We start from the raw sequence: 26,448 nt of genomic DNA, 5'->3' as shown, positions 1-26,448 counted from the left end.
AGCCACTATAGCTTCGTTTTCGAAGTGATGAGGCTTTGAAAAACTTGGAGAGAGATCAAGTTCAGATAATAAACTGTTAAAAGAACATCACAAATCATAAACATTAAAAATTGCAGCATTCAAAGGAAAAGAAAAAAACATTGATATATATTATTTCTTGTATACCCTTCGAATATAACGCACCTTGATCACGAATACCAAACATCGTTTCCAGAAAGTGATTAAGTTTAGAAAAATATTGACACTACTGAAAAGAATCATTTGAAAAACGAGCACGGTTGATGCAGAAGTATATAACAACGGCAATGACAGTGCTGTAAATTTTGTCCTTCAAGAAAAAAAACCCTATTAAACATTATTTAAAAAAAAAAAAAAAAGCGGGTGAGGAAATTAATAAGAGAACATCAAGCTCATGAAAAAATCAAGTAACTTTCTACATGCTGTTATATTACTTTGAATTTTAAAGTCAAAAAATCAAAGCAGAAAAAAAGGGTCTGATCTGTGTAAATAGTAAAGAAAGGACAACTTGACATCACATTCACATGTCATCCACATTCAGCTACATACATCTCTCTATGCTAACAAGGTCCACGTGCAAACAAATAAATTGTGGATACTATAAATTTTACAAAATAACTGTTGGACACCCAAAATCCTATTACTTACGAGAATGAGAGAAAAATATAAGTACAAAAGTGGGTATAGTAGGATATGAAAAAAGGAATAGAAGAAAAATAATGAGTTAGATATACTTGTAAAAGGAAGAGATGTCTTAATATCATTCCTCTAAAGGAGAATAGGAGGAGATAGTCTTGAATAGGGACAAGACTTTGTTGTTAGAGAAACCTATATGATGATGGTTTTATAATGTTTTTCATATACAATTAATTGATAATTCTGTTATAATATAATCAAACTCTAATGTTTTTCTCTTGTTGTACAAATGGTGAGGAAATATCTAAAAAGGTATAAATTCTAAGTTGCCACAAAGCAACAAGAAGAAAATTGCATGCATAAAGGAGTAGGGTGGGGGCTAGGCTATATAGATTATGTGCATGTAAGTTGTGGCTAGATGAGACTAAGCTTTTCCAAGAGCCAGAGAATAGTGAAGAGCACTAGTGATAGGACTTTCTCATTATTTGTGTCTATGCAATTAGAGGAAAAAGAAATGGAAAAGGTAGACATTTGATTGAAGTATTCACTTTTTGTTTGGGATGAGAAATGTGAAACAAAATGGTGTTTTCAGGATTCATAAAAATCTCTCCTTTCCTTCAATTGGCATGTAACTAGGAGGATGACTCACATTTTTTTTCTTCATATGTTTTTTAAAAGGTTTAATCACATTATACATGATAAATTGAAAAACAATATATATTTTAATGATAAGAGAACCTAATAAAATAAATAAGTAGGTTTAAACTAATTTTTAATTAATGTACAAATATTTTCATTATTTGTTAATTTTTTACTCATTTAAATAAGTGAGAGACAATTTTTTTCTTTTTTCTTTTTTCTCTCCATTTAAAAAAATTTAACAATTTTATTTTTATCCTCTATTTTTTAGTTTTACTCTTTTTCTCTATTTCAATTTCACTTATGACGTGGAGGAGCACTAGAACAAGCACTAAAATTTTGGTGGAGGTAGTCAAATTTGCCACGAATAGACAAGACGTGCAATTTGACCCAACTATGTTTGGGCCAGGAATTTGGATTGGTCCAGTACACATTAAAAGACACTTTTCATAATTACATGCTACTGTAATTTCACCAGCACACATCTTTATAAAACAAGTAATATGAGTTTACTCTACACAGTTAATTGATAAAATAAAAAAACTATACACATGTTGGTATAATATGATTCTTAGAATTAAATTTCATTGATTTGAATTAAATCAACTTAAAAACCCCAGAAATTAGTTTTTTTATTCAGCTTCAACTTTTAGTTCATTTTGTGTTATATATCTTTTCTGTATTAGATAAATTCAAAATATCTGACTTTTTAAAGTGAAAATTATACCTTAAAAGATAAAATATGATTTATATTATCTATTGAAAATGCATAAACTATCTTGTCCAGAATTGTTCAAATCTTTTGGATATAGAATTGTACTAAATACTCCAATGTTGAAAGAACATGTAATTACCAATGTTGACCTGTTTGTACTTCAACTCCAACCCACAGATATATCACCTATAAGTCGGTTTCCCATTTTGGCAAGCAAGTAAAATTGGTGTAAAGCCAAACCCAAGTACACCACTCTATTATTTTATGTTATGTTACCTGCATGCTCTGACTTTCATTGTGTCGCTTAAACCAGACGACAAGCCTCAGAAAATGGCAGCTTTCTTTGCTGAGTTGGAGATGCTCCATATTAAATTATATCTCATACTCTGAAACATATATAATCCAGAATCAAACTCTTGCATATCAAATCATAAATCATGATATTAAGCTAATCAACTTTCCATTATATTATTTCAATATCACTATAATTTAAAAATTAAGGAAACAGGAAATAAAGTTCTGGTCCATGTAAGTTGTAAAGAAAAACAATTGACATCAAATATTCACATGCTATCCACGTTCGGCTAGACTACATCCAAACAAATTCATGGTGGATAATAAATTTTATGGGAAAAGGACCATGAGAGGAGACACCAACACATAAAATAAACAGTATAAAGCTGATACAAAAAAAATGAAGTGGAAGTGGGCGATGATGATATTCAAAATGCTAAACCTGTGTTAAGTCACAATCTGTGGTAAACACCAAACATGTGAGAGAAATCAAGCAAACAAGTAATAACCACGTTTCAGTTTACAATCCACACACTCTTGAATAGCACATCACAGCAGAACGCACTATTAATTTGAGTTTACTTAATGATTTATACAAACAATATGAAGTATGTAACATGTGTGTACAGTTTTTTTGGTTGCTCTGCCTCGTGATGGCCAAAACCAGAACACTTGTGCTTGTGCTTCCTCTCTGTGTTTTGACCCTTCTTCTGGTCACAAACACTGCAAAGTGTCAAGAGTTTTTCTTCAACGGGTTTGATGGTGCTTCTGCCACCAACATAGCCTTAAACGGAGGAGCAGTGATTGATCACAAGGGCTTGCTTCGTTTAACAAACAACACTCAGAGAGTAATTGGGCACGCGTTTTATCCAACCCCAATTCAGTTCAAGCACAACAACAAAAGCTCTTCCACCGACTCAAAACTTTTCTCATTTTCCACTGCTTTTGCGTTTGCAATCATCCCTCAGTACCCAAAACTCGGTGGCCACGGTTTTGCCTTCACCATTTCGCGCTCCTCGTCGCTCTCGGACGCGTACCCGAGTCAGTATTTGGGCCTCCTGAATCCAAAAGAAGTGGGAAATTTCTCAAACCATCTTTTCGCAGTAGAGTTCGATACCGTCCAAGACTTCGAGTTCGAGGACATAAATGACAACCATGTTGGTGTCAACCTCAACAACATGGTATCCAACAAATCCGTTCATGCTGCGTTTTTCCCTGAGGACTCAACCAATAAGCAAAACCTGAGTTTGAAGAGTGGTAAAGTGACACAAGCATGGGTTGATTATGATTCATCAACGAACCAATTGGAGGTTAGACTCTCCCCAACTTCCTCCAAACCCACTTCCCCAATTTTAAAATACACAGTAGATCTCTCACCAATTCTCCAAGATTCCATGTACGTGGGGTTCTCTGCTTCGACAGGGTTACTCGCAAGCACACACTATATTTTGGGTTGGAGCTTCAAAATAAACGGAGAGGCCAAAACCCTTTCCCTGCACAACCTCCCATCTCTCTCTGCCTCCAACAAAACTCAAAAGCGCTTAACATTAGGACTCTCTAACACTCGCCGCAATTTCTCTGGCGTGTTACCTATTCAGAAGGATGAAGAACACCGAAGTAATCGAAGCTTGGGAGAGGGACGTTGTTGGGCCACACAGATTCCCATACAAAGAGCTACACAAAGCCACGAAGGGTTTCAAAGACAAGAACCTCCTCGGGTTCGGAGGGTCCGGTCGCGTCTACAAGGGGGTTCTCCCGAAGTCCCACATGGAAATCGCCGTGAAGCGAATCTCGCACGAATCGAAACAACGTATGCAGGAGTTTGTGTCAGAAGTATCCACCATAGGAAGACTCCGACACAGGAACCTCGTACAGCTACTGGGTTGGTGTCGGAAACAAAACGACCTTTTACTTGTGTACGATTTCATGAGAAATGGAAGCTTGGACAGATACTTGTTCGATCAACCGAGGAAAATACTAACGTGGGAGGAAAGGTTTAAGATAATAAAAGGAGTGGGTTTGGGGTTGGTGTATTTGCATGAGGAGTGGGAACAAACGGTGATTCACAGAGACGTCAAAGCGGGGAACGTTTTGTTGGATAGCGACATGAATGGGAGGTTGGGGGATTTTGGGTTGGCCAAGCTTTACGAGCATGGTGCCAACCCTTGCACCACACGTGTGGTGGGAACGATGGGGTACCTTGCACCTGAACTCACACGAACGGGGAAACCCACCACCAGTTCCGATGTTTACGCTTTCGGAGCGTTGTTGTTGGAGGTGGTGTGTGGGAGGAGGCCCATTGAGGTGAAGGCGTTGCCGGAAGAGCTGGTGCTGGTGGACTGGGTCTGGGACCGCTGGCGCATGGGGGCGCCGCTGACGGTGGTGGACCCCAGGCTCGGTGGGGCGTTTGATGAGGTGGAAGTTTTAGTGGTGATTAAAGTGGGGTTGTTGTGTTCCGCCGAGGCACCGGAGAAGAGGCCCAGCATGAGGCAGGTGGTGAGGTATTTGGAGAAGGAGGTGGCGCCGCCGCCGCCGGTGGTTTACGGGAAAAAAGAAGATGGTGGTGGTGGCTACTATGAGGAGTTACATTCGTATTCGCCTTGGTCGTCGGTGGGTGATGACGTGGCGTCGTCTCTTTCCCTTTCAGGTGGCCGGTAAAGGGGAAAAAGAGACACCTTATTATAACCAATTTGCAATACTTGGAATTAAAGGGTCAAAAGGGTCAAAAGATTCTCTTCTTTGCCTATTGTCTAGAATAAATAATTGTCTTTTTATTTTTCTTCTCTGTGATTTTTAATTTAAATTTTTATATTGAATCAAATTTGTCTGATTATTTAGGACAAATACTGTTTTAGACTAAACTTCCAACACTTCTTAGAAAAATAATTTATAATAAAAGTGAAATAAGTTTATTAATAAATTAAAATAATTTGTTTATAAATTAAAGGTTTAATTAATCGTAAGGTACCCAGTTTGGTACTAAAGTGTCAAATTGGTATCCGCTTTTAAAAAAATGTCAATTGCATCCCAACTTTTGAAAATTGTTTCAATTAGGTCCCTTTCAGACAAAGTTGACTAACGCCGTTAGTCAACGTGCCACGTGTCAATCTGTGGTTTTTTTGATTTTTTTTTAAAAAAAAATTAATTTTTTTTTTAATTTTTTAATTATTTTTAAATTTTAAAAAAAAAATTAAAAATGCCACGTGTCAAGTCCCTGTGTGTGCCACGTGGCATTGTAATGCCACGTGTCAGTGTCACTATTAGATGTCATTGTTTTAATTTCGATTTGGTCTCCACATATGTCTTTTTGTTTCAATTTAGTACCTAAGTATGTGTATCTGATTCAATTTTGTCCCAATTTTTTTTTTAATAATTAAAATAATTTTGTAATCCATTTTTTATAAGATTAAAAATAATTAAGTATAAATATTTTTACAAAATTAAGTACTGATATTTATAATGTTTCTCTCAATTTCAGACCAAATTTATTATTTGTATGAATGTTATGCTATTTATAAGTACTAAAATGACTTTTACCACTACATTTTAATATAAATATCAAATACTTAATTTTTTTAAAACTTTTATACTTAATTACTTTTAATTTTATTAAAAAATATTTTAATTATTAAAAATTATTAGGTCAAAATTGAATCAAATACACATAAGTAGGTACTAAATTGAAACGAAAAAACATAAATGGGGACCAAATCGAAATCAAAACAATGACATCTAATAGTGACACTGACACGTGGCATTACAATGCCACGTGGCACTGACAATGCCACGTGGCACACACAGGGACTTGACACGTGGCATTTTTAATTTTTTTTAAAAAAAAATTAAAAATTAAAAAAAAAATTAAAATTTTTAAAAAAAAAAATCAAAAAAACCACAGATTGACACGTGGCACGTTGACTAACGGCGTTAATCAACTCTGTCTGAAAGGGACCTAATTGAAGCAATTTTCAAAAGTTGGGATGCAATTGACACTTTTTTAAAAGTGGGTACCAATTTGACACTCTAATACCAAACTGGGTACCTTGCGATTAATTAAACCTAAATTAAAAACTGCTTTTCTATTACAGCGATAATTTTAACTCTCTTAACAAATTATAACCTTTGCATTTTAATATGTTATTAATTATTATTTTTAATTTATTCTCGTATCAATCACTCTTGTTCTTTTTATAGAAATAATATGTTTATTAAAAAATATTTGACAATCATATTAACGTTTACAAAAATTATTTTTAATTCTGGTATAACTTAATTTATTTTTATAAGAAATTTTTTAAATATTTTTGAAAAAAATTATCCGAACATAAAAGTGAGAGGTTTTATTAAGTACTTATGATTCGGAAACGAATTGAATTCTTATTTTATTTATATATGAAATTTAAATTATACATTATTTGACAATTTATCAGAAAAAACAGAAAATGCTTTATTCCCAGATAACTTATAATGCATCGTTAACTTACTAATAAATAATCATCAAACTTATCCAAATTCACTTTTTGTAATATAACTTACTAAATTATACTATAAATTATATTAGCTTATTTCATTTAATAAAGTATTTAAAAAGTAAGATAAAATAAAAAGTATTATTTTAACTTTTAAGATGAAAATTATCCAAAAATAAATTAAAATAAAAACCTAGTATGTGAGTAAGAAATTATTCAAGTGAAAATACTCACGAGCTTGTTAATTGTGGTATTACAGTAATTCATAAAAGGCAAATCTTAGCCAAAAATGAAAATTGCAGATTCTAACGGAGTCGCTTTCCTTTTCATTTACTTGAGTTTGCAATAGCTGTACACTCTAGAAGTGCAAGAAAAACAGTAAAACTATTAAATACAGGAGATGTAATGTTGTAATGTAACTAACTACTGTACAAGAACATTGCAAATCATGCCAATTCATATATATATATATATATATATATATATATATATATATATATATATATATATATATATATATATATATATATATATATATATATATATATATATATATGTATGTAACACTTGTCCTCCGAGCACCTACTCTGTCTCCTTCCATCTTCTTCTAACAGTAATTTCTACAAACAAAAACTTGGAAACAATGGAAACACCTTCTCTGAATTAGGCAATAATGTGGGAAGCTATTTGCACTGATCAACAAAAAAATTCATGGTTATTCTCTCTCATCATTTGCTATTGGTTTACCAACTTTTCAACAGTGTTCTCATCCTCACTATCTTTCCCACAACTGAAAATTTCATCATCATCAAACCCTGCAATCAGTTGAAAACATGTTCGTTAATATAACTTTCTACCGCGGAATATTTTATAAATACTTTAGGAAATAAAAGTAACAAAATGAAGTTAAATTCTTGATAAGCTACAATGAACTCACAGATAGGTTCATTTAATTGTTTCTTCTTATTTTACTTTACTAGAAGTGTTTAAAGAGAGACTTGTCCAAACAGATCCTAAGCACATGTAGTTTACCTTCACCCAATTCTTCAGCTTCATCATTTAAAGGCCTTAAAAGCATTGTGTTAACTGAAGATGGATCCAGTGCCATCCAATCCGAGTTCCCATACTCGTCTGTGTATAAATCCCTTGGCCTAATCCACTCATCAACATAACTAATGCTGTCAAACGATAGGGGGTCACTAAATTCTTGCTCTTTGCTCATAAACCTGAAAGAAAAGTTAAACAGAATAATAATTGCATTCAATTGGCAACAGCATGAAGACAAACTATCAACATTCAATGTACAGCAGTTTAAGCTCACATTTGTCTTAATCGTAAATTGCAGTGAACAAAGACAAGATCGGTGAGGTGTTGGCGCTCTATGTAATTCCTTGTGTTGACTATTTGTTCAAAAGGAATCTGGTTTCTCTTGCAGGACATCACACTGGATGTTTGGCTGAGAATACGAATTGCTAACCGTGATAAGTTTGGGCAGCATCCTCCATATGTTGACCACCATTCAGCTACAAAAATAGCATATGTAAGTCTTGTGTAAAGAAAATTTAAATTATCAAGCATATAAGTCAAATAGAATCCAACAGTCAAACACCAGAAAGATTTCACCAGAGAAATATTTCTAAAGAACTACGCTGGCAGTGATTCTTAAACTACAAGTAGTTTGTGGAGAACTTTCAGACAACAAAAGTTTTTACTTCAACTTCTACAGCATTGGTCATCATGCTAAAGCATAAAGCCTTGACACAAACTTAAATTTTGTCCTCTTCCATTTTTTGACATCAGCATTATTGTACTATTTTCACACTTGAATGGATTCTGATTCATTTTTTCAATTAAGTTACTTAAACTTGGGAAAGTTAAATCATGATATAACAGATGTGTATACTACTCTTACAAGGAAGCAGATTATCTCTTGCTCTAACTGCCATCTTTCTCCCAAAGTCGCCCGCAGCAGACTTGTACAAGTTTATCTCTTTGATAATTTTATCTTGGATTCTTGTATCGGGTACCAATCTCTCTATGCAGTCAAACATTCCTGAGACAATCTGACTGTGTATATCTCCTTGAATACTATAAAAGAACTTTGGATTAAGGTAGAATCCAGCAGCATGAAGAGGATGATGCCACAGCCTTTCCCATCTATGATGTATAATATTCCAGTACACCATATATTCCTCCCTCTTACCAAGTGCTTTTTTAATAGCTTCTTTTGCCCGGTACATTCCAGCATAAATGTATCCCATTGCTGGTCTCATCTCACTACTAGCTATTCTCAGAACTTTTAAGAGAGGGGTTGTTAGACGAACAATCATGTCACACGAGGACCAAAATGTTTGACTGCTTAGGCAATCTAACATTTCAAGCCCTGCTGATTTCTTCGAATATGGGCAGTCTGCCCACTCCTGAGAAGTCACCAAGGCCTGTAAATTGTGTTTAAGATCAACCATCCGTTTCAATGTGGTAAAGTTTGTAGCAAATTGTGAAAAAGATGGATCCACAATATCATTCCCTAAGGTATACCTTTTAACCATAATTAAAATTGCACTGTAATTGTACACAAATCTTGTCACAGATTTAGCTTGTTCAATCACTGCACTAATCCACTCAAGATTTCCAAAATCTTCAAGAATGAAATCGATGCAATGAACAGCAGAAGGGCTCCAATAAAGGGTGGGAAAAGTGTCTGTCAGCCGTCTACCAGCAATAGCATATTGTTCTTCACCAGACGTAATCACTTGCAGCACTTGCCCGACTCCAACTTCATCTACCACTTGTTTTATCATGTCATACAGAAAATCTGCAGAAGTTGAAATCTCAGTTGCATCCAAAGATTTCAAAAAGACAATGCCTTCAGGACAATAAGCCAAAAAGCTTATCAGTACTCTCCCAGATTCTGTTGTCCATTGATCAACCAAAATGGAACAGCCAGTCCTCCCCCAAGTCATCTTGCATCTATCTATATCATTCTTCACTTCCTCCACAGAGTTCTTCAGGATCCAACCCCGAAGTTCATGATGCGAGGGCCGTTGGAAACCCACTCCCCTTGAAGCAATTGCCTCAACCATTTCTTGAAAATAGACCGAGTTCACAGCATCAAAAGGTGCACCAATGTCATACAAAAACCTACCAATCGCCATATGAATGTGATTGTCCCCCCTTTTGGGAAACAGTCCATTCTTCTCCACAGCAACAACACCCTCCGAGTTTGCATAAATAGCTGCAGGATTCTTACTAGCTCTCATCTTCTTCCTCCTTTCCATATTCTTACTCATTCCTTCTCCAGGATTCACTACGAAACTTGAATTGTGGTCCACTCCAATGGCATGCACCCCCTGACTGACATCAACCTGGTTATTATTAGGAAGCGAGTTCACAACAGTGGTCAAAGGATTAACATTCATAATCTCCTCCTCGATCTTCTGCTTCCTCCTCTTCTTCACCACAACCCCATCCAAACTCTGCTGCATGTGAATCCTGACATCATGGGGAACACGGCTGCAAGTAGATGCATTCCCTTTCTGGCAAGCAAGGTGCTCCTTAATCCTATGAATCCCACCACCCTTGAACATCTTCAGACAATATATGCACTTCAGCTGCACCTTGTCCCCATTCTTAAACATCTGAACATGTTTCCATGCCGGGTCATGTTTCTGGGATGTAATTGGCACCGGTTCCAGATTCGAACCCATTTTTTCCCTATAATCACAGCCACCATTTCATAGATTAATAATAACATAACAGCCATATTAGTGTGAATGCAACAAAAATAACCACTTTCTCATGACCCAAATCGGTGTTTACTTTTCACAGAGCCAAATTGTTACGAAGATGCAATCTTTTTCAAAATCAATTCCTTAACGCTTCTGGGTCTGGTTTTGAAAAAAAAAAACGGAAATTGAAGAACCAAATAGAGAGGGTGTGAAAGAGGAAAAAATGCATACCCGGTTTGATGAATCGCTTTTTTTTTTATTATTGGAGGAGAAGAGGGGAATAGGAAGAGAGAATGAACCGACTCCAAGAGTGAGAAGAGAAGAGAACCGTGGAAATGTGACCGGACCGACCGGTTAGGGCATAGAGAGGGATCCGGTTGAGTTGGCTTCCCTTGAAATAGATCCGGTTTCGGCGGTAAAAGGTACCTACCCGGACCGGTTTGTTTTGCCACAGAATGAGAAAACCGCTATTCGTGCCGATCCTTTCCTCCGGAATCTTGTCTCCTGTTTTTGTATTATTTCAGAGTTTAAATTTTAACTATGATTTTTGGAAAACCAATTACTCTTCCATTAAGTACAAATCAATATTTTTTTTAAAAGATAGATGACATAAAAACAGCACAATTTATCATGTAGATGTCCATACATTAATTCAATTCAATGAAAATGGTTTAAATCAATAACAAAATAACAAAAAGTAAAGTCTACCATCATTTTACTTGTGGGTTTTAAAAAAAAAATTGAATTAAATTTTTAGTTTCAAGATAAATTAGTTAAAAACTCTCTAACATATATGTGTATATATGATATGATGTAGTATTATTAAACTTTGCAGTTACATTAATAATGGGACATAATGAAAATAATAGTATTGATAATCAGAATAAACATTAAAAGCAACTACAATGTTAATAATAATTGTTAATATATATATTTGTGATGATAATATTATATATATATATATATATATATATATATATATATATATACTAAAGCATATGTGTTTATTCTTTTATAATAAAAATAATAAATTTTCATAATTATAAAAATAAATATAAATAAATTTATAATTTTATTATAAATTGGTTGTATTTATTTTGCAGGTAATATTTTATTGTAGGTAGTTATTTTAGTTTTAAAAGTTTATTAAGTTAAAAAAAAGTTAAATTGAAAAAAAAAACATATAAATTGAAAAAATAATTATTTAAAGAATAAAATTTGTAAAGTAATTATTTTAATTTAAAAAATAATTATTTAAAAGATAAAACTAAAAAAAGTATACACAAAAAAGTATATATATATATATATATATATATATATATATATATATATATATATATATATATATACACACACAAGTTTAACTCATTCTAAATAAAAGAAAAAAAAGTGTATTCGAAAAGGTTTACGTAACTAAAACTGTAAACAAAATGCTATTTGCATATATGTTTTTTAGATGTTTAGAAAAATATTAGTATATATAATAAGATTTAGCAAGGAAGTTGCAAAAAATATTTTTTTATAAATTGCTTTACAATTTAATATTTTTTTATTTTAATAAGGATTAAATATGTTTTTAGTCGTTCAACTTAGTAAAAATTAGAATTAGTCCTTCCTACAAATCTTGAATCAATTTAATCTTTTATCTTTATAAATGTGTGAACTTAGTATTCTAACTAACATGTTTCAAACGTGTTTATACGTGTTTATTTGACGTTTAAAACATGTTTTACAATCAACATTGAAACGAACATATATTAAATGATATAAATAAAATTATTAAAAAAATTAAATTCACATATTTCTAAAAATAAATAACTAAATACTATATTGGTTCAAGATTTTTAAAGAAGACTAATTCCAATTATCACTCCAAGTTGAAAAAAACAAAACATATTTAACCATTTTAATAATTATTATAATATTTTTTTAATATGTGGTTGTAAAAAAATTGGACACACAATAGTATATAATAATTGTGATGATAATAATTATATATAATAATTAATAATGAAATTGGATTTTGTAACTATTTTTTATATTTTTTTTTTGCTTACATTCTTTAACTAAAATTTTATTTTATTATCTAAAAAAATATCTATAAAAGTTGAAAATGTTTTTATTGTATAATTAGATAAAAACTAAGATATTCTATAATTATGTTTTATAAATTTTTTATTAAATTTAATTTTGTCATTTGTAATTTCGAATTTGTAATTTCGAATTGATGAATTAGTTTTCAAACTTAAAAAAAAATGCTTATGTTACTTCCTTTCGACTAGAGCTGTCAAAATGGGTTGTCTGACTTGGCCTGACCCGACCCACCATGAATTAGTTACTTAGTGAGTTAACCCAACCCGTTATAGGTGAGCCGAAAAATTTCGAACCCAACCCAGCCCACTACGGGTTGATGGGTTAAACCAGTTGGTTCACTAGCCCACTTAATTAAATAAAATATAATTTTTCTTTTCTTAAGTCATAAATTATAATTCAGATTAAAATTTAAATAAATTTCAATACAATCTAAGGACAATCCAGAATAATGTTAAACTCCAATACAAACCAAAATTAAAAATAAAAATACTATCTAAGATCAAAGCATTTTTATCACTTATCTATCTATAATATTAGAGTCTTGAATGGATAAATCCACAATATTTTCATTTCTTGAAACATCTTCTTTATCCTCATCTATTTGGAGTTGAAGCTAGGTTTCCATTTGTCAAACCCACTAATGTGTTTAGTAAAAAAAAAAACATCCCAACATTGCAAAGCTCAACATAATGTGTGTGACCATACTAATTGGTGGGCCAATCCGGTTCACCAATGATTCAATCCGGGTGAGCCGGGTTCTTGGTGGATCGGATCAAAAATTAATCCATATTGACATTTGTAAAAAAAATTCAACCCAAACCGATCCAAACTCATGATGAACCGGATTGATCCACATGTTCTTATCCACTATGACAACTTTACTTTCAACCTTATCATAATAAAAATCATTAAATATTAAATTTAAATAAAAATACTATATTTACATTTTTTTGTTGTGAATACAAGAAATAATGCAAGGTTGAAAACTACAAATACCACGAACTAGAACATTTTTTTTGAGTAAAACTATATAATTATTTATTATGTACTATATAATTATTTATTATGTATTTCCTTTCTGCTTTTGGGAAAATGGTGACAGAGATGTATTATAAGTTTAAAAAGAAGATTTTAGTTATGTTCATGGTTTACTAACATAATTTTGTTTTCACATTTAATTAAAAATCACTAATTTTTTCTTTAACAAATATTAATTGGTCAAGGGAGCATAAGAGGTGAAAGTAGTGGGAAACAGTTTTCAAACATGATTAGAAAATGGCTAAAATCAAGGAACCTCGCATAGCTTTTTCCTTCTCAGCAGCGCCATGATATGAACCACAACACAGTTGAAGAAGGAAGAAGCAGAAACGGTTCCACTTTCCTAAACTCAATGCCTTCTTTCTCACATTACTTCGTTCTCTTCTGCATTCTAGTCTCCATCTCCCGTACAGGTTCTCATTCTCTTCCCTCTTCATATCCCATGAAAGCTTTTCACATCATTTTTTTGTCTTCATCATTAGCTATTCACTTGTATGTTAATGTTTATACTCTTCATTCCTGGTATTAACGTTTATAACAGTTTTGCTCATACCTTTCTCTTATAATCTATTTCCATTCAATTTTCTTTTACCACATCGTTTGTTATTACTTCTATGACATTAGTTTTCTCCGGACGATTTATGGTGTCATGTGAAACAGATGGGACACAACTCATAGTGGTGAACAACTGCAAAGAAAGTGTATGGCCTGCGATTCTCGGCAATGGAGGACACCCTTCACCAAAACATGGCGGGTTTTATCTCGGAAGCGGCGAAGAGGTTGTTGTGCAAGTCCCGGAGGGTTGGTCAGGGAGAATCTGGGGCAGACAAGGGTGTTTCTTCGACCAACAAACAGGCAAAGGTTGTTGTGAAACAGGAGATTGTGGAGGCTTATTGCAATGCAATGGAATCGGTGGAGTCCCTCCTGCAACCCTAGTAGAAATGACTCTAGGAACCTCAAAATCCGCGTTGCATTTCTATGATGTTAGTTTGGGCGATGGGTTTAACCTTCCTGTGTCAATGAAGGCACTGAGTGGTAGTGGTGGAGGTTGTGGTGTTGCTTCCTGTGAAGCTAACTTGAACGTTTATTGCCCTTCAGCTTTGGTTGTGGAGAGGAATGGGAAGGTTGTGGGGTGCAAGAGTGCTTGTTTGGCAGCAAAGTCAGATAGGTATTGCTGCACTGGTCACTTTGCTACAAAATGCAAGCCAACTGTGTTTGCTCTTCTCTTCAAGACCGTTTGCCCTAATGCTTATAGCTATGCTTATGATGATTCACCGGTGCTCAACACTTGCGTGGCACCTCGCTATGTCATTACATTTTGCCCTCTACATTGATCATTTCTCTCTCCTGCTTCACTCTTTTCTTCTTCTTCATTCAGTCTAAACTTGTATTTCTCTTAGTTTTAGAAACTTATTATTTCATTTATCTATCAGATTATTAGTCAGTTTAGATTTACATGTTATAGCTTATCTCCTTTGTCAAAATCATATATTTTATACATATCTTTTTATTTTTAGAAACAATATTCATCCACGCATAGATTATATCATACTTATAAATAGCACTGATGGATATTAACAGAATTGATATCTGTCACTCGTTCAATCTATTTATATTTGTTTCTTCAAAAATTATCCACGACTGACCCTATAGTCAAGCCACAACTTACGTTAGTATTTCTACTCTTTAAAATGGAATGAAAGCACACCTTGAAGCCCTCTAATTAATGGCTTCAAATTCCTTGAACATGAACAACAAAGAACAACGTTGTCCCTCTTGGACAAGAGTGCAGAACAAACAATTTGAGAAGGCGTTGGTGTTGTATGGTGAAGACACCCCAGATCGGTGGCATAATATAGCGAAAGAAGTTTGTGATAAATCAGTGGAGGAAGTGAAGAAACACTACGCAATTCTTTTAGAAGATGTAAGTAGAATAGAGTCGGGGCAGGTTCCAATTCCCGAATACAAGTTATCTGATGCTTGATTAATGCAGAGAGGTATGCTTTAATTAAGATATATATTTTCTTGTTATGGTTCCAAACTTTTCTTTTGCCTTTTGCATTCATTACTTTACATGTTAACATGGATGGAAAAGAGATTTCATTCTTCTGTGAAGTTTAACAACATGAAATGTTAAGTTTATTTTACTCATACATTATATATAATACATGTTAACTTTTGAGAAAATTTTCCTTTTACTTTTACTTATTTTTATACTTATGGAAATGTTTCTCTTATCAAGAAGTGGAAACGTTTTTATTCTAGCAAAAATTTATTAAATTAAAAAGTATTTTTTATTAAAAATAAATAATTTATATTATTTCTCTTTTCCCTTGTGATTTATCGAAATTAGTTATAATGCAGTTCACCATGTAATTTTTTTTTCCTTTTAATTATGCAGGCATCCATCCTAAGTATCTTATATTCTGTGAGTTCCGCTGCAATAAAGCCAGCTTGGAACCTTGGTAAAAAAACATTTCATTAAATAAGAATATTTTATTCGTCGTTTAAATATAACAGACTGAAACTATTTACCCCTTATAATCGACATCAATATTCAATAAATATGTTGCTAATGCTCTCATTGTAAAGTTTGTTTAGTGTAAGGGTCACAAATTTGAACTTCAACAAAAACGCTTCAATAGTCATAAAATGAATAAAAATAAAGGGTTTCGGTGCGAGTAAATTCCCAATTTAATGTCTAAAATTGTAGGACACTATAAATTTAATTCTTAACTGATAACTTTTATCTCAACTACATTTCTTCCATTCAAAAGATTTTAATTATTAATCTTAATTTAATAATTCGGGGTAGCAGACATACACTTACTCTAGGTGGTTGTGGTAATGATCAGCTTGATTTGTGATTTTTCGTTAAGTATCTTAAAAACTTTGCTCAGGTTTACTCACTGTCTAATGAGTTATGAAAAAGGTACCATACGAATTAACTTACACATTTGATGTAAACACTATAAAATATGGTTTCCTATTTGATTAAATTTATCATCTAAAATTACATTAGCACTAAATACTACAAATTTACATACCGGAAGGTGACTCGTTCAGAATAGATGATAATATCAGAAAGGTGGAAGCTTTTGGAAAAGGTTGGCAAACCCAGGAGTAGCACATGTTGAAAGCTAATAACGTCTTCAAATCCACATCTCCTGGGGCAAAGATGATATTGGTGTACTTGAATTTTCATTATCTACCGTATCTTGGATAGTGTTATCCCAACAACTTGACGAATGCTTCAGATTGGAACTACCATTGCATAACCAAAATAAAACTGACCCGAATGACTAGCCAAGTCTGTAAACAAACTCTTGCCAAAAGGATGCAGTTTCCTCAGGACAACACACAAAGATGCCACCAAGAATGGAGCTCAAGCTGTCGGTTCAGTAAATTCCAAATATAAAGTTATTCATGAACATTATGTACGGTAACGAACATATAAGTAAAAACATGGATGGTTAGGAATAAGTTAATAAAATATACACTAATTTCATGAAATTCAGGTTCTGGAAACACATGCAGAAAATTTACCCTTTTGCTCTTGACCAAATGCATTCATTTCAACTCTGTAATCAAACTACTTCTTTAGAAAGTACATTCCATCCCGAAGTTCTAACTTCTCCTCAGAGACCAGACCAGATAAAAAGCTTTGTAGTTGCTGGAGTGATTTGTCATATGGGGGATCAGCAATGCAAAACATCTGCAATAAAATCATGTAATTAAATCTATCTGATCATAGTATGAAATACTTATATAGGCATAAAACTGTTCTATTTATCAGGAATTATAAATTAAAAACCATTAATTACCTTGAGAGTATTGTGAATTCGATCTAATGCCATGCTACCAAAGTTTGTGAGCATCCCCATGATAAATTTCTGCAAAGAAGCTTCATCAGTTAGATATATTTTAATCTATGCATTGCACATCCCTTGCGTTTAAATGCCTCGACGAGATGCATAAATGAAAATACATGCGCACCCCAAAAGCCATCTTTGGCCAAAAATTATTTGTTCATATTGGCAAAACTAGGAATAACAAGCTGATGATGATGAAGAAGAACTGTATTTATTTATTCAAGGAACATTCATTCTCTAGAGTGTTTCTTCATTAAATATTTTCCCTGCCCTCATATTGATCAAGGACTGTGTTGTAAAAGATCGGTTAACAACATATATTACCCATCTAAGATTAAAATTTAAACAGCATATATTGCAAGGTTTCTCAATTCTAGGCAGTCAATTTTCTTATTGTTGGATAGTAATAGTAAGTGTAAGTCATAACTATCAACTGACCATTACTTTATCCCACTTACCTCATATACAGTCATTTCCTTAAGAAGTTGATTTTCTACAGAGGCCACAGATCTGTCCTCCTCCTCGTCACCTCCAAGAAGTTCCTGAGTACCAGCACTGGCTCCATTCTTACTTGTCTCAGCCATATTTTCCACAATGGTGTATACATGGTCAGAGGAATTTTCCCCTTGCGACTCTGTAATGATCCCCTGGGTACAAAAAAGACAGCAAGAGTATTTATTTTCAGCTTCACTACTAAGCTTCAGACTTCATGGTTTTAAAAGAGAAAATTCACAGCCGTGAAATTGTTCACAATTGAACAGCAAGTCATGTCATCGAAAAACTATAATCATCATGCCTAAATGAACTTCAGTGTTAAAGTAAAAAGTGTATTTTTTGTTATGAAAAAACCATCATAAGTTAGTCCACTCAAAAGAGATAATATTCATCCGTGCAAACTAAATATAATCGTGCTGCAAAGTAGTGATACCAAAAAGAAGAACAAGGAAATTTGCAGAAGTGGTCCTTCAGACCCACCTTGCTTATCCAGAAATTTATTCTCCGATTTAAAGCATCTGCAGGTATCCCAATAGCGGCAGCAAGGTCTTTAGCAGTCCAACTGAAAAAAAGAAATACAATATAATATTACTACTACACAACAGACTAAAGGTATGCAAAGATTGCTAAGGATACCTTGGTTGATCTTGAAATTTCATAATGATACATGCGTGAACAGGGGCTACTGTGAATTGCATTTCCCTATCTTGAAACTGCAACTCCAACTGAACCATAGAAAATGGTAATATTGGAGGAAATACAGAGGTAAAATAGTAAAATGTGAGAAAGGGGCATCATTATTCATCAAGTTCAGAAACTGTATCAAATATCCACAGACAGTAAATATAGAGCAACTAACCTTGATGGTTCCAAGACTTTTTTTCCACTGAAGCTTGCGAGGAGTTTTGATTTCACTAAATCTCTTTGCATAATCAGATAGGAGCTGGTCAACAGGTTCAGGCAGGTTAAGTGGCTCATCCTGTAAATTTCTTCAAAGTTAAAATAGTACAGACGCAGTTTTGCAGTACAGCAATGAAATCATTAAAAAAATCTAGATTGTCTTTTCTTTTTATGTTGAGAAAGGCTACATTATGTTTTATTTATCAGCAGGTAGATTGTGTTATCATAGTGTGCTTGGTTTGCGTTTCAAGCTCAACACAACTCAATTAAACAAAAAAATGATAGGCAAAGTTACCTGAACTTTCTAGACGAGAGAACTGAAACGTTATATCACAAATTTGAAATTGTTTAACTGCATGAAAATCAACACTAAAAAACCTGATTTTATTTATGTGTCTTTATTTTCTGATTTACCTTTTTAGAGAAAAAAATCAAAATTTGCTGCAAAAAATTGTTACATACGTCAGTAGTACATTTACGTTTGGAGAATATAAATTTGCCTCAGCATAATGATGATAACAATGAAAAAGACTGATAATAGCAGGAAAGATAGGGACAGAAAAAGGAATGTTTGATCATTTTTTATTTGCTTAAGATAAGATGAGGATAAACTATGTAAAAAACTGATTTGATTTACAATTTAAGGCATTATGGAACAAAGGGACCAACATAATTCCTGCATCTCAAGCAGAAGTGATCCTTAAACAGAAATTAATTGAAAGAAGTAATGAATCGTACCCCTAGAAAGTGAAGACTACATATAATAGTAAATAAATAATAATAATTATATTGAACAATAAGTTTTGGCACTTTCTTCAGAGGAAAAGCCTTATTGCTGAGCCTAAATATAATACAGTCTTATTGAGGAATAGATGTCGTGTGATGACATACATAAATCATTTATCTGCTCATTAACTAAAATTCAAAAGAATCAATAAAATAATTGTGTCCACAAACCTGTATTGGAGGCCAGAAATTAGAAGATATGATAGTGGCAGAAATTACATCCATGGATATTGCACTGTCTCCCACTTCAGTACCTGAGGGAGCATCACCAATTTGTTTGTGAAAAGGAACTAAAGATAAATAATAGTTAAAATTGTTGCTGGCAATAATCACAAACATGGGAAATATGAACTTGGAAATTACTTGTCTGAGGCAGCTGATTTATGGTAGCTTTAATGATACTGTTGGTTCGCTTTGAGCCAATTAGGTCATTGAGCATAATCTCACATTTCTGTAGGCTGCTCTCTCCAAAGTGTATCTGCAAAAACAAAGGCATTAATATATGTTTAGATAGCAATACAAAACATGAATGAATACATACAAAATAATAATATAATATTAACTCCACAACCTATCAAACAACCAGGTTTCATGAGTTTTTATTTGAATAAATACCTTCAGGAGTTCTAGAGTACGTATCTCTGAATCAATATCATAATCTGATTTATTTAGAAGTTTCTCAGCAAGCATAGTTCGATATTCATGAACTAATTGATCTTTTGAACCAATTATGCCAACAATCATCCCAAGTATGTCAACCTTCCTTTGGTTTCTGCTTCCCTTTAATGGGTCTGCTTCCACAGGGTCAGGTTGCCATCTGCTTGGAAAAGGCAATTAAAAGAAAGGTCATTTTATAATATGGCAGGCATATCAAATCAGAAAAAACAATTAAAAACAACTGATCATCATCCAGAACATGGATATACCGCATGGCATTGGTCCATGCTTGCCTATCATCACTGTTAAAATCATCATCAACACCAGCATTCTCTTGAATTTCCTCATCTCTGTTCAACTCTTCAAGAAGGCTATCTCCAGGATTTCCAGAGGAACTTGAATTTCCACCAGTTCCATCTGTCAGCATTGTTACTATGCACTTTATGGTATCCCTCCTTCCTCTTAAATAATCCCTTATGGGTTCACCAACTGCCTCAAGGAAAACACCTGCAGGATCTATTGTCCTAAGTGCTTTAATTGTTGAAACATATTGGTGTAAAATATCATTGGTTGATGCGCCTGCAGTAAGCAAGCGATATCGCAGTGCTGAAATAAACGATTCCACCAGCTTTGAATGTTGTCCAGTGTATTCAAGACACAGTTTTAAGTCTTCAATTGCAGGAGAGCTTCAAAAATTAGTAGAGAGAAAGAAAATAAATGATCAGAAGACATGACATGAACAAACAAGCCACAATCCAGTAAAGAGTGAATTAGTTAAGACAAGCCAAATGGCACAAGTGCTAAATGTTGGAGCTTGAAAGTTATTCAAAACCAAGGCAAGCATGGAACTGCAAGAAGAAAGAGTTGATAATCTAAATTCTAGATTCATTGTTCTGACAAACAGAAACAACTTCATTTCTGAAAGAAAATGTTAAATCCTAGAACAATTGTCAATGTCTCTGCTATGACTAGAAGCTATAACCACATATGTTTTAGGCAACGGTGTTGATCTAGCCATTCAATTTGTTAAAAAAAAAGAAAAGAAACCAAGAGGATAATTAATTTTCTAATAGAAAACTCAAAAGAAATAAAGAGAACTATAAATAAAGTACCTCTCAGGATAATCAACAATGATCTCGAATAATTTAGCTATTCTTAAATCTTGCAATGTTTCATATGCAAAATATTCCAGCCGCAACTTCCATCTCACTAGCCCTTCAGAGGGAGTATTAATTCCAGGACAGCACGAAGATGGCTGTGGCGCTAAAGGTGATTTCAAACCTGATGAAGTACTCTCATAACTAACTACATCACCAAGATAGACAAGAAGTGCATGCAGAAATTGGAGAGGAACAGCCTGAATGATACCAGTTATCAGCATACCGTGTTAGAATTGAGAGTGTACACTTCCCTAAATTGGCTACTATGGGTAGAATTAGAAAGTATATTTTATATAAAGTACAGTGACTGTCAAACTTTCAGAAATATATAAATAGGGTCTCAAAATAAGTTATTCCATTAATGACTTTGGAACTCGTATGCACTATGCAGATACATTTTATCTACTACACTTAATGCATATGAACATCGATATTTTAGTAAAGCACGTAATTAGGTTGTTCTTGTGAAAATAAATGATTGACCAAAGCAAAACATCATAATAAAATCTTATTTAATTGAATTCGTATAGATGTGGTATATGTAATGAAATTAGTATATATCATGAGGAAAGAAATCATGGTTATGTAAGAATTGAGATGCAACACGACTAATAAAGCAAAAAATCCTATTAAGAAAATAAGTGGAGTGAAACTTGTATGTGGCATAAAATTTTGACAAGACTGGATTTTGGAAATGTTTTTGGCTGGTTGGGCATCCTTTGACCAGTCTCTTTCATCAATTCCCAACATCTAAAAATGATAAATAGCTAAGTGTTATCTGAATGATGAAATGTACAACAATATTAATTATTACTATCTGATACAAAAATTTACATTTATAATGTAATTAGAGTCAAAATTAAGTGTCAATGTAATTATAAAACAACAACTGAAAATTATAGCATAATTAGCATGAAATTCTATATGCAAAACAAACCTGTATCCAGCTTTTAATAGATTGTAAAACAGAACTTCGATAATCATCACCAGCTACATCATTTACTTTTGCCTGCCATTCAGAAAGGAGAAAGCCAGATGTCATCCACAGATTACATTTACAAAGAGATACATAAGTAAAACAAAATGGTGAGAGCCAAATTGGTAAAATGAGATTCAGGAAAGCTGGAAAAGCCAGGACTTTGAATTTCAGAAACATCCTCACCTTCAGTAGTAAAAATATAGCAGAAGCATAAGCATCCTCCGCCATGGAAGTAAATCCAAGATTTCTAAGATCAAGAACAACCTTTCCAATGTTCTTCACCAGTCTACTGTTTTCCGAGAACCTATGGTCGTTATAGCACTCATCAACATCCATTTCACCAACCTTGTTGCATACTTTTCCTTTTTCATCTAAATCCATGCCATCCTTATTTTGAGATGCATCATCACAGAACTCTTCATCCATGATCGTACTTAACTCCTCCAGTTTTCTTTTAAAATACCAATGCAGTATAACTAAAAGTTGCAAACAGGAAAAAACATACAAGGCAAAAAGAAAAGAAAGCGGTAAGCTCCTTAAAAAAGATCAAATAAGAGAAATTGATACGAAGAGGAAACACAGTAACTGTATTTTTAATAAGCAGAGCTTTCAAGCAACTAAAATGTTCTCACAAACGTCAAAAAAGGACATGGCTTCTCAAAAGTGAGTAACTCACTTTTACAAGGTAAAGTAACAAATTTCAATCGTTGGTTCATGGATATATTTGGAACATCAACCATTATTTTTTTTATCAATGACAGAGATTACTTATCTACTCATACTCAGTTATTCACTTTAAAAGACCCAAATCACATAGATCAAGAGCTCAAAATATTGCATTAGGAACTAACCTATGTAAACCAGTATAGTAGTGCTAACCATATCAAACTTTGATGTAAAAGTATACATACGAAGAAAACCACGAGATTAGTAAAAAAGCATTCATAACTAAAGCTATCAGTTTGCTTAAACAAACCCTCGTTAACCTATTAAAAAGTAACAAACTGCAAACAAACCGGGGAAATGCCGAGGAAGTGTGGCCATAAGAACAGAAGAGACAATCCATTGATACTTAGAAGTAAGGTAATTTCTTTCTCCTTCAAAATCATGTTTATCCTCTAACATCTGGTCCTGGTAAGATTGCAAACCATGCACCAACATCAAAAGACACTTCTCCTGATACTGTTTCTCCAAAGTAACCTCTTCCAAAGCATTATACAACACATTCTGAATTTCATCCTCGTCAATCTGGTTCAACAATTCATACAGCAGAACTAAACACCCACCACAACGAAAAAAAGAAAAAGGAAAAAAGAAGTAAAGTAAGGATAAAGAAAACTAACATCAAGATCATCATTCTTGTTCAAACCCGCAACATGAGAGTAGGGATCAAAATGGCGCCAAAATCTTGATGCCCCATTTCGTTCAAAAGTCTCCTGCAACCAAAAGAGTCGATAAATTTTCAAACTTTGGACCACTGTTGGTGAAATAAATTGTTGGGTACCTCGAGGACTCGAAGAAAGTGGTCTTGAACGAGGGAATGGAGACGGTGTTTGCAGAGGGCGTGAACGTGAGAAACGAAGTCGGGACCGACGGAGAGATCGCCGTTCCCGGTGAGAAGGGATTGCGTTGCGTCGCAGAAGCCATTGTAGCTGCCGATGATTTCGTGAAGAGAATCCTCAGATAGGGAATCCAAAATTGCAGGGTTGAAGAAACAAGAGTTTGGTTCCTCCATGGCCTTGGGAATTATGAGTCAGTGAACTAAACTAAAAAATGCTCACTGATGCAAATTTTTCAAGTTGAGAACATAAAGAATCAAAATTGAAGATATTTTATACCAAGTTTCGCTCTTTAAGTGGAATTGTAAATGTTATAATAAAAATGTAGTTGTTTTCACATACTTTACAAATTCTAAATTTTTCGAATGTCTTAGGAAATTTTTTTTAAGTATTCCAAACTTATAAATGTAGTCGTCCTTCTCGTAAGTGTTAATGTTCTGGAAAGATTGGTAATCGGTAAATTTTCACATTCTAGGAAATTTAAATCCTAGAATTTGTGAACCTTAAAAAATGAATAAGTTATACTGTAAATAAAATATTCTCATAAATGTTTATAGTTTTTTAAAATATGTATTATTTTTATCAATAATAGTTAGCTTATTGTCATTTTAAATGTTTTAATGAGTAAAATATCATGTTACTAAATACTATAAGTTATTAAGTGATTTTTTACTCTTTTAATAATAATAACACATTTGTAATTTTGAAAAGTCTAAAGAATTGTTCAAAACTTTTAGAAATAAAAACAAAATTTTATAATTTTATAAAGACAAAATATTATTTATATATATATATATATATATATATATATATATTATCCTAAAAATATCAATACATATTGCTCTTCATTATAAGAGTGAGAAATGAAGATTTCTAATTTTACAATAATAAAAACCGAGTGCTACCCTTAATTTATTTTTTTAATTAAAACTACTCATTATTATGTGGCGTAAAAGATTAAAATACTTAAAGTTTATTCCAAAAATAAATAAATATGTTAAGCATTGTTCCATAATTGCATGAGGTAAAGAGTCATGTAAAAATTGGGAAATTTTGAGATTATTTCAGCAATTTTTTAACTTTTATAATGCTGACGATGAAGAATTTATTGGATACACTCCCGGGGTTTTACTCCCTTGTCTTTTCAATTTATCTTAAATAACAGGAAATAACAATTCTGAAATTAAATAAAATTCATTCGGTTTTGTTTTTTAAAAGAATATAAAATCATGATAATAGTTTTTTTTTCATACTATTTTCTACATAAGCCTTAATTAGTAGGAAATGACGGTTTTTTATTGTATAATTATTAATATTAATATAAAAAATAAAAATATCCGGTCCAAACTGGATGAGGATTTTTGTCATATGGGCCTTGTATCCAAAAAGCCCAACAAGCAAGGTTATTGAGTATTTCAATGCTATAACAAAAAGTATATAATATAAAATAAAAGTGATACATTATACTTTATTATTTTAACTATAGTATTAATATATATATTAAGTTCCCATTTGCATTGTAAAATAACATAATATAATACCCAAAATAAAATAAAAATATTGTCCACTGTAACGGTAATCGAGAGTTATGAACTAAAAAGACAAAATATCAACACCTAAAACAAACATTAAATTTGGTGATTATAATTTTATTTTGAGTTAGCAAACAAACTCAATTCAATATGAGTTAACCCTGACCTTATTTTTATTTAATGGGATAAATTTTTTCTCTCATCTCATTCTTATAGGAAACAACGTCCTTGCTTGTTATTTATTTTTCAAAATACTAATTCAATATTTTTTATTAAAAATAAAAATTACAATAAAAAAGTATAATAATATAAAGTATTCAATATCAAAATAATATACTTTTTTTAATATTAAATATTGATAAAAAAATTATAATTACATAAATATAAAATAAGAATATTAAATAATAATTAAGTAAATTTATATGAAAAAAAAATCAAACATGTATTATAAATAAATTAAGAAATTAAAAATCAAATAAAAGTAGATGAATTTTTCAAATTAACTAATAAATTATAAATATTTTAATAAAAAATTACTCATATTTATATCTATATTTAATCAATATGAAAATTTAAAAGGATTTAAAGAATAAAAAATAAATAAACGGTTTCATTTGTGATGGTTATCAGATACTTGTTCCAGTTGTGCATGGTAGTTGCCCACTAAGTATTCCAATTATTTCAACTTGAAAACACCAACCAAAGTTGACGTAGATGTAGTGGTCAAGTCTACTTTTTCATTTGTCAACCAAACTAAGAATTAGCAGAAAATGAAGTTAGCTTCAATTATTATATTCTGTGTTTTTGGAGGAAGGATTTTAACGATTCCAAAAAATTAAAATATTTAATAATTGAATTATAAGTAATTAAATTCTTC

The 26,448-nt window shown here is 32.6% G+C and overlaps 3 protein-coding genes and 3 pseudogenes across 4 annotated transcripts; 4 read left to right on the top strand and 2 right to left on the bottom strand.

The window, feature by feature from the left end:
• The first annotated feature begins 2,709 nt into the window (after nucleotides 1-2,709).
• On the top strand, nucleotides 2,710-5,076 carry LOC114194818 (L-type lectin-domain containing receptor kinase S.4-like). Its single transcript, XM_028085231.2, has one exon. The coding sequence runs from the start codon at nucleotides 3,905-3,907 to the stop codon at nucleotides 4,958-4,960; it is 1,056 nt and encodes a 351-aa protein (XP_027941032.2). The 5' UTR covers nucleotides 2,710-3,904; the 3' UTR covers nucleotides 4,961-5,076.
• LOC146889016 (L-type lectin-domain containing receptor kinase S.4 pseudogene) lies at nucleotides 2,956-3,772 on the top strand (annotated as a pseudogene).
• Nucleotides 5,077-7,136: 2,060 nt separating the features above from the next.
• Nucleotides 7,137-10,985, bottom strand: LOC114182429 (uncharacterized). Its single transcript, XM_085675070.1, has 5 exons — nucleotides 10,731-10,985; nucleotides 8,684-10,485; nucleotides 8,093-8,294; nucleotides 7,804-7,997; nucleotides 7,137-7,586 (listed from the first exon to the last, which is right to left on the bottom strand). The coding sequence occupies exons 2-5, from the start codon at nucleotides 10,476-10,478 to the stop codon at nucleotides 7,507-7,509; spliced, it is 2,271 nt and encodes a 756-aa protein (XP_085531196.1). The 5' UTR covers nucleotides 10,479-10,485; nucleotides 10,731-10,985; the 3' UTR covers nucleotides 7,137-7,506.
• Nucleotides 10,986-14,036: 3,051 nt separating this feature from the next.
• LOC114182514 (thaumatin-like protein pseudogene) lies at nucleotides 14,037-14,994 on the top strand (annotated as a pseudogene).
• Nucleotides 14,995-15,356: 362 nt separating this feature from the next.
• Nucleotides 15,357-16,215, top strand: LOC146889015 (protein RADIALIS-like 3 pseudogene; annotated as a pseudogene). The gene is made up of 2 exons (XR_014995900.1): nucleotides 15,357-15,628; nucleotides 16,033-16,215. The product of XR_014995900.1 is annotated as a protein RADIALIS-like 3 pseudogene (transcript).
• A 295-nt stretch (nucleotides 16,216-16,510) lies between these two features.
• On the bottom strand, nucleotides 16,511-24,286 carry APC2 (anaphase-promoting complex/cyclosome 2). Its single transcript, XM_028082565.2, has 17 exons — nucleotides 23,985-24,286; nucleotides 23,824-23,916; nucleotides 23,497-23,728; nucleotides 22,664-22,956; nucleotides 22,439-22,510; nucleotides 21,454-21,698; nucleotides 20,611-21,027; nucleotides 20,300-20,501; nucleotides 20,048-20,162; nucleotides 19,856-19,938; nucleotides 18,858-18,977; nucleotides 18,635-18,723; nucleotides 18,479-18,560; nucleotides 17,962-18,150; nucleotides 17,456-17,524; nucleotides 17,178-17,346; nucleotides 16,511-17,021 (listed from the first exon to the last, which is right to left on the bottom strand). Exons 1-16 carry the CDS (start codon nucleotides 24,213-24,215, stop codon nucleotides 17,224-17,226), a joined length of 2,655 nt encoding a protein of 884 aa, XP_027938366.1. The 5' UTR covers nucleotides 24,216-24,286; the 3' UTR covers nucleotides 16,511-17,021; nucleotides 17,178-17,223.
• Nucleotides 24,287-26,448: the final 2,162 nt, after the last annotated feature.

The sequence above is a fragment of the Vigna unguiculata genome, chromosome 1, assembly GCF_037176805.1.
Source record: "Vigna unguiculata cultivar grain cowpea cultivar isolate G323 ecotype 2 chromosome 1, ASM3717680v1, whole genome shotgun sequence".
Lineage (NCBI taxonomy): Eukaryota > Viridiplantae > Streptophyta > Magnoliopsida > Fabales > Fabaceae > Vigna > Vigna unguiculata.
Note: the sequence above shows the minus strand (reverse complement) of the source record. Positions and strands in the feature narration are given on the sequence as shown.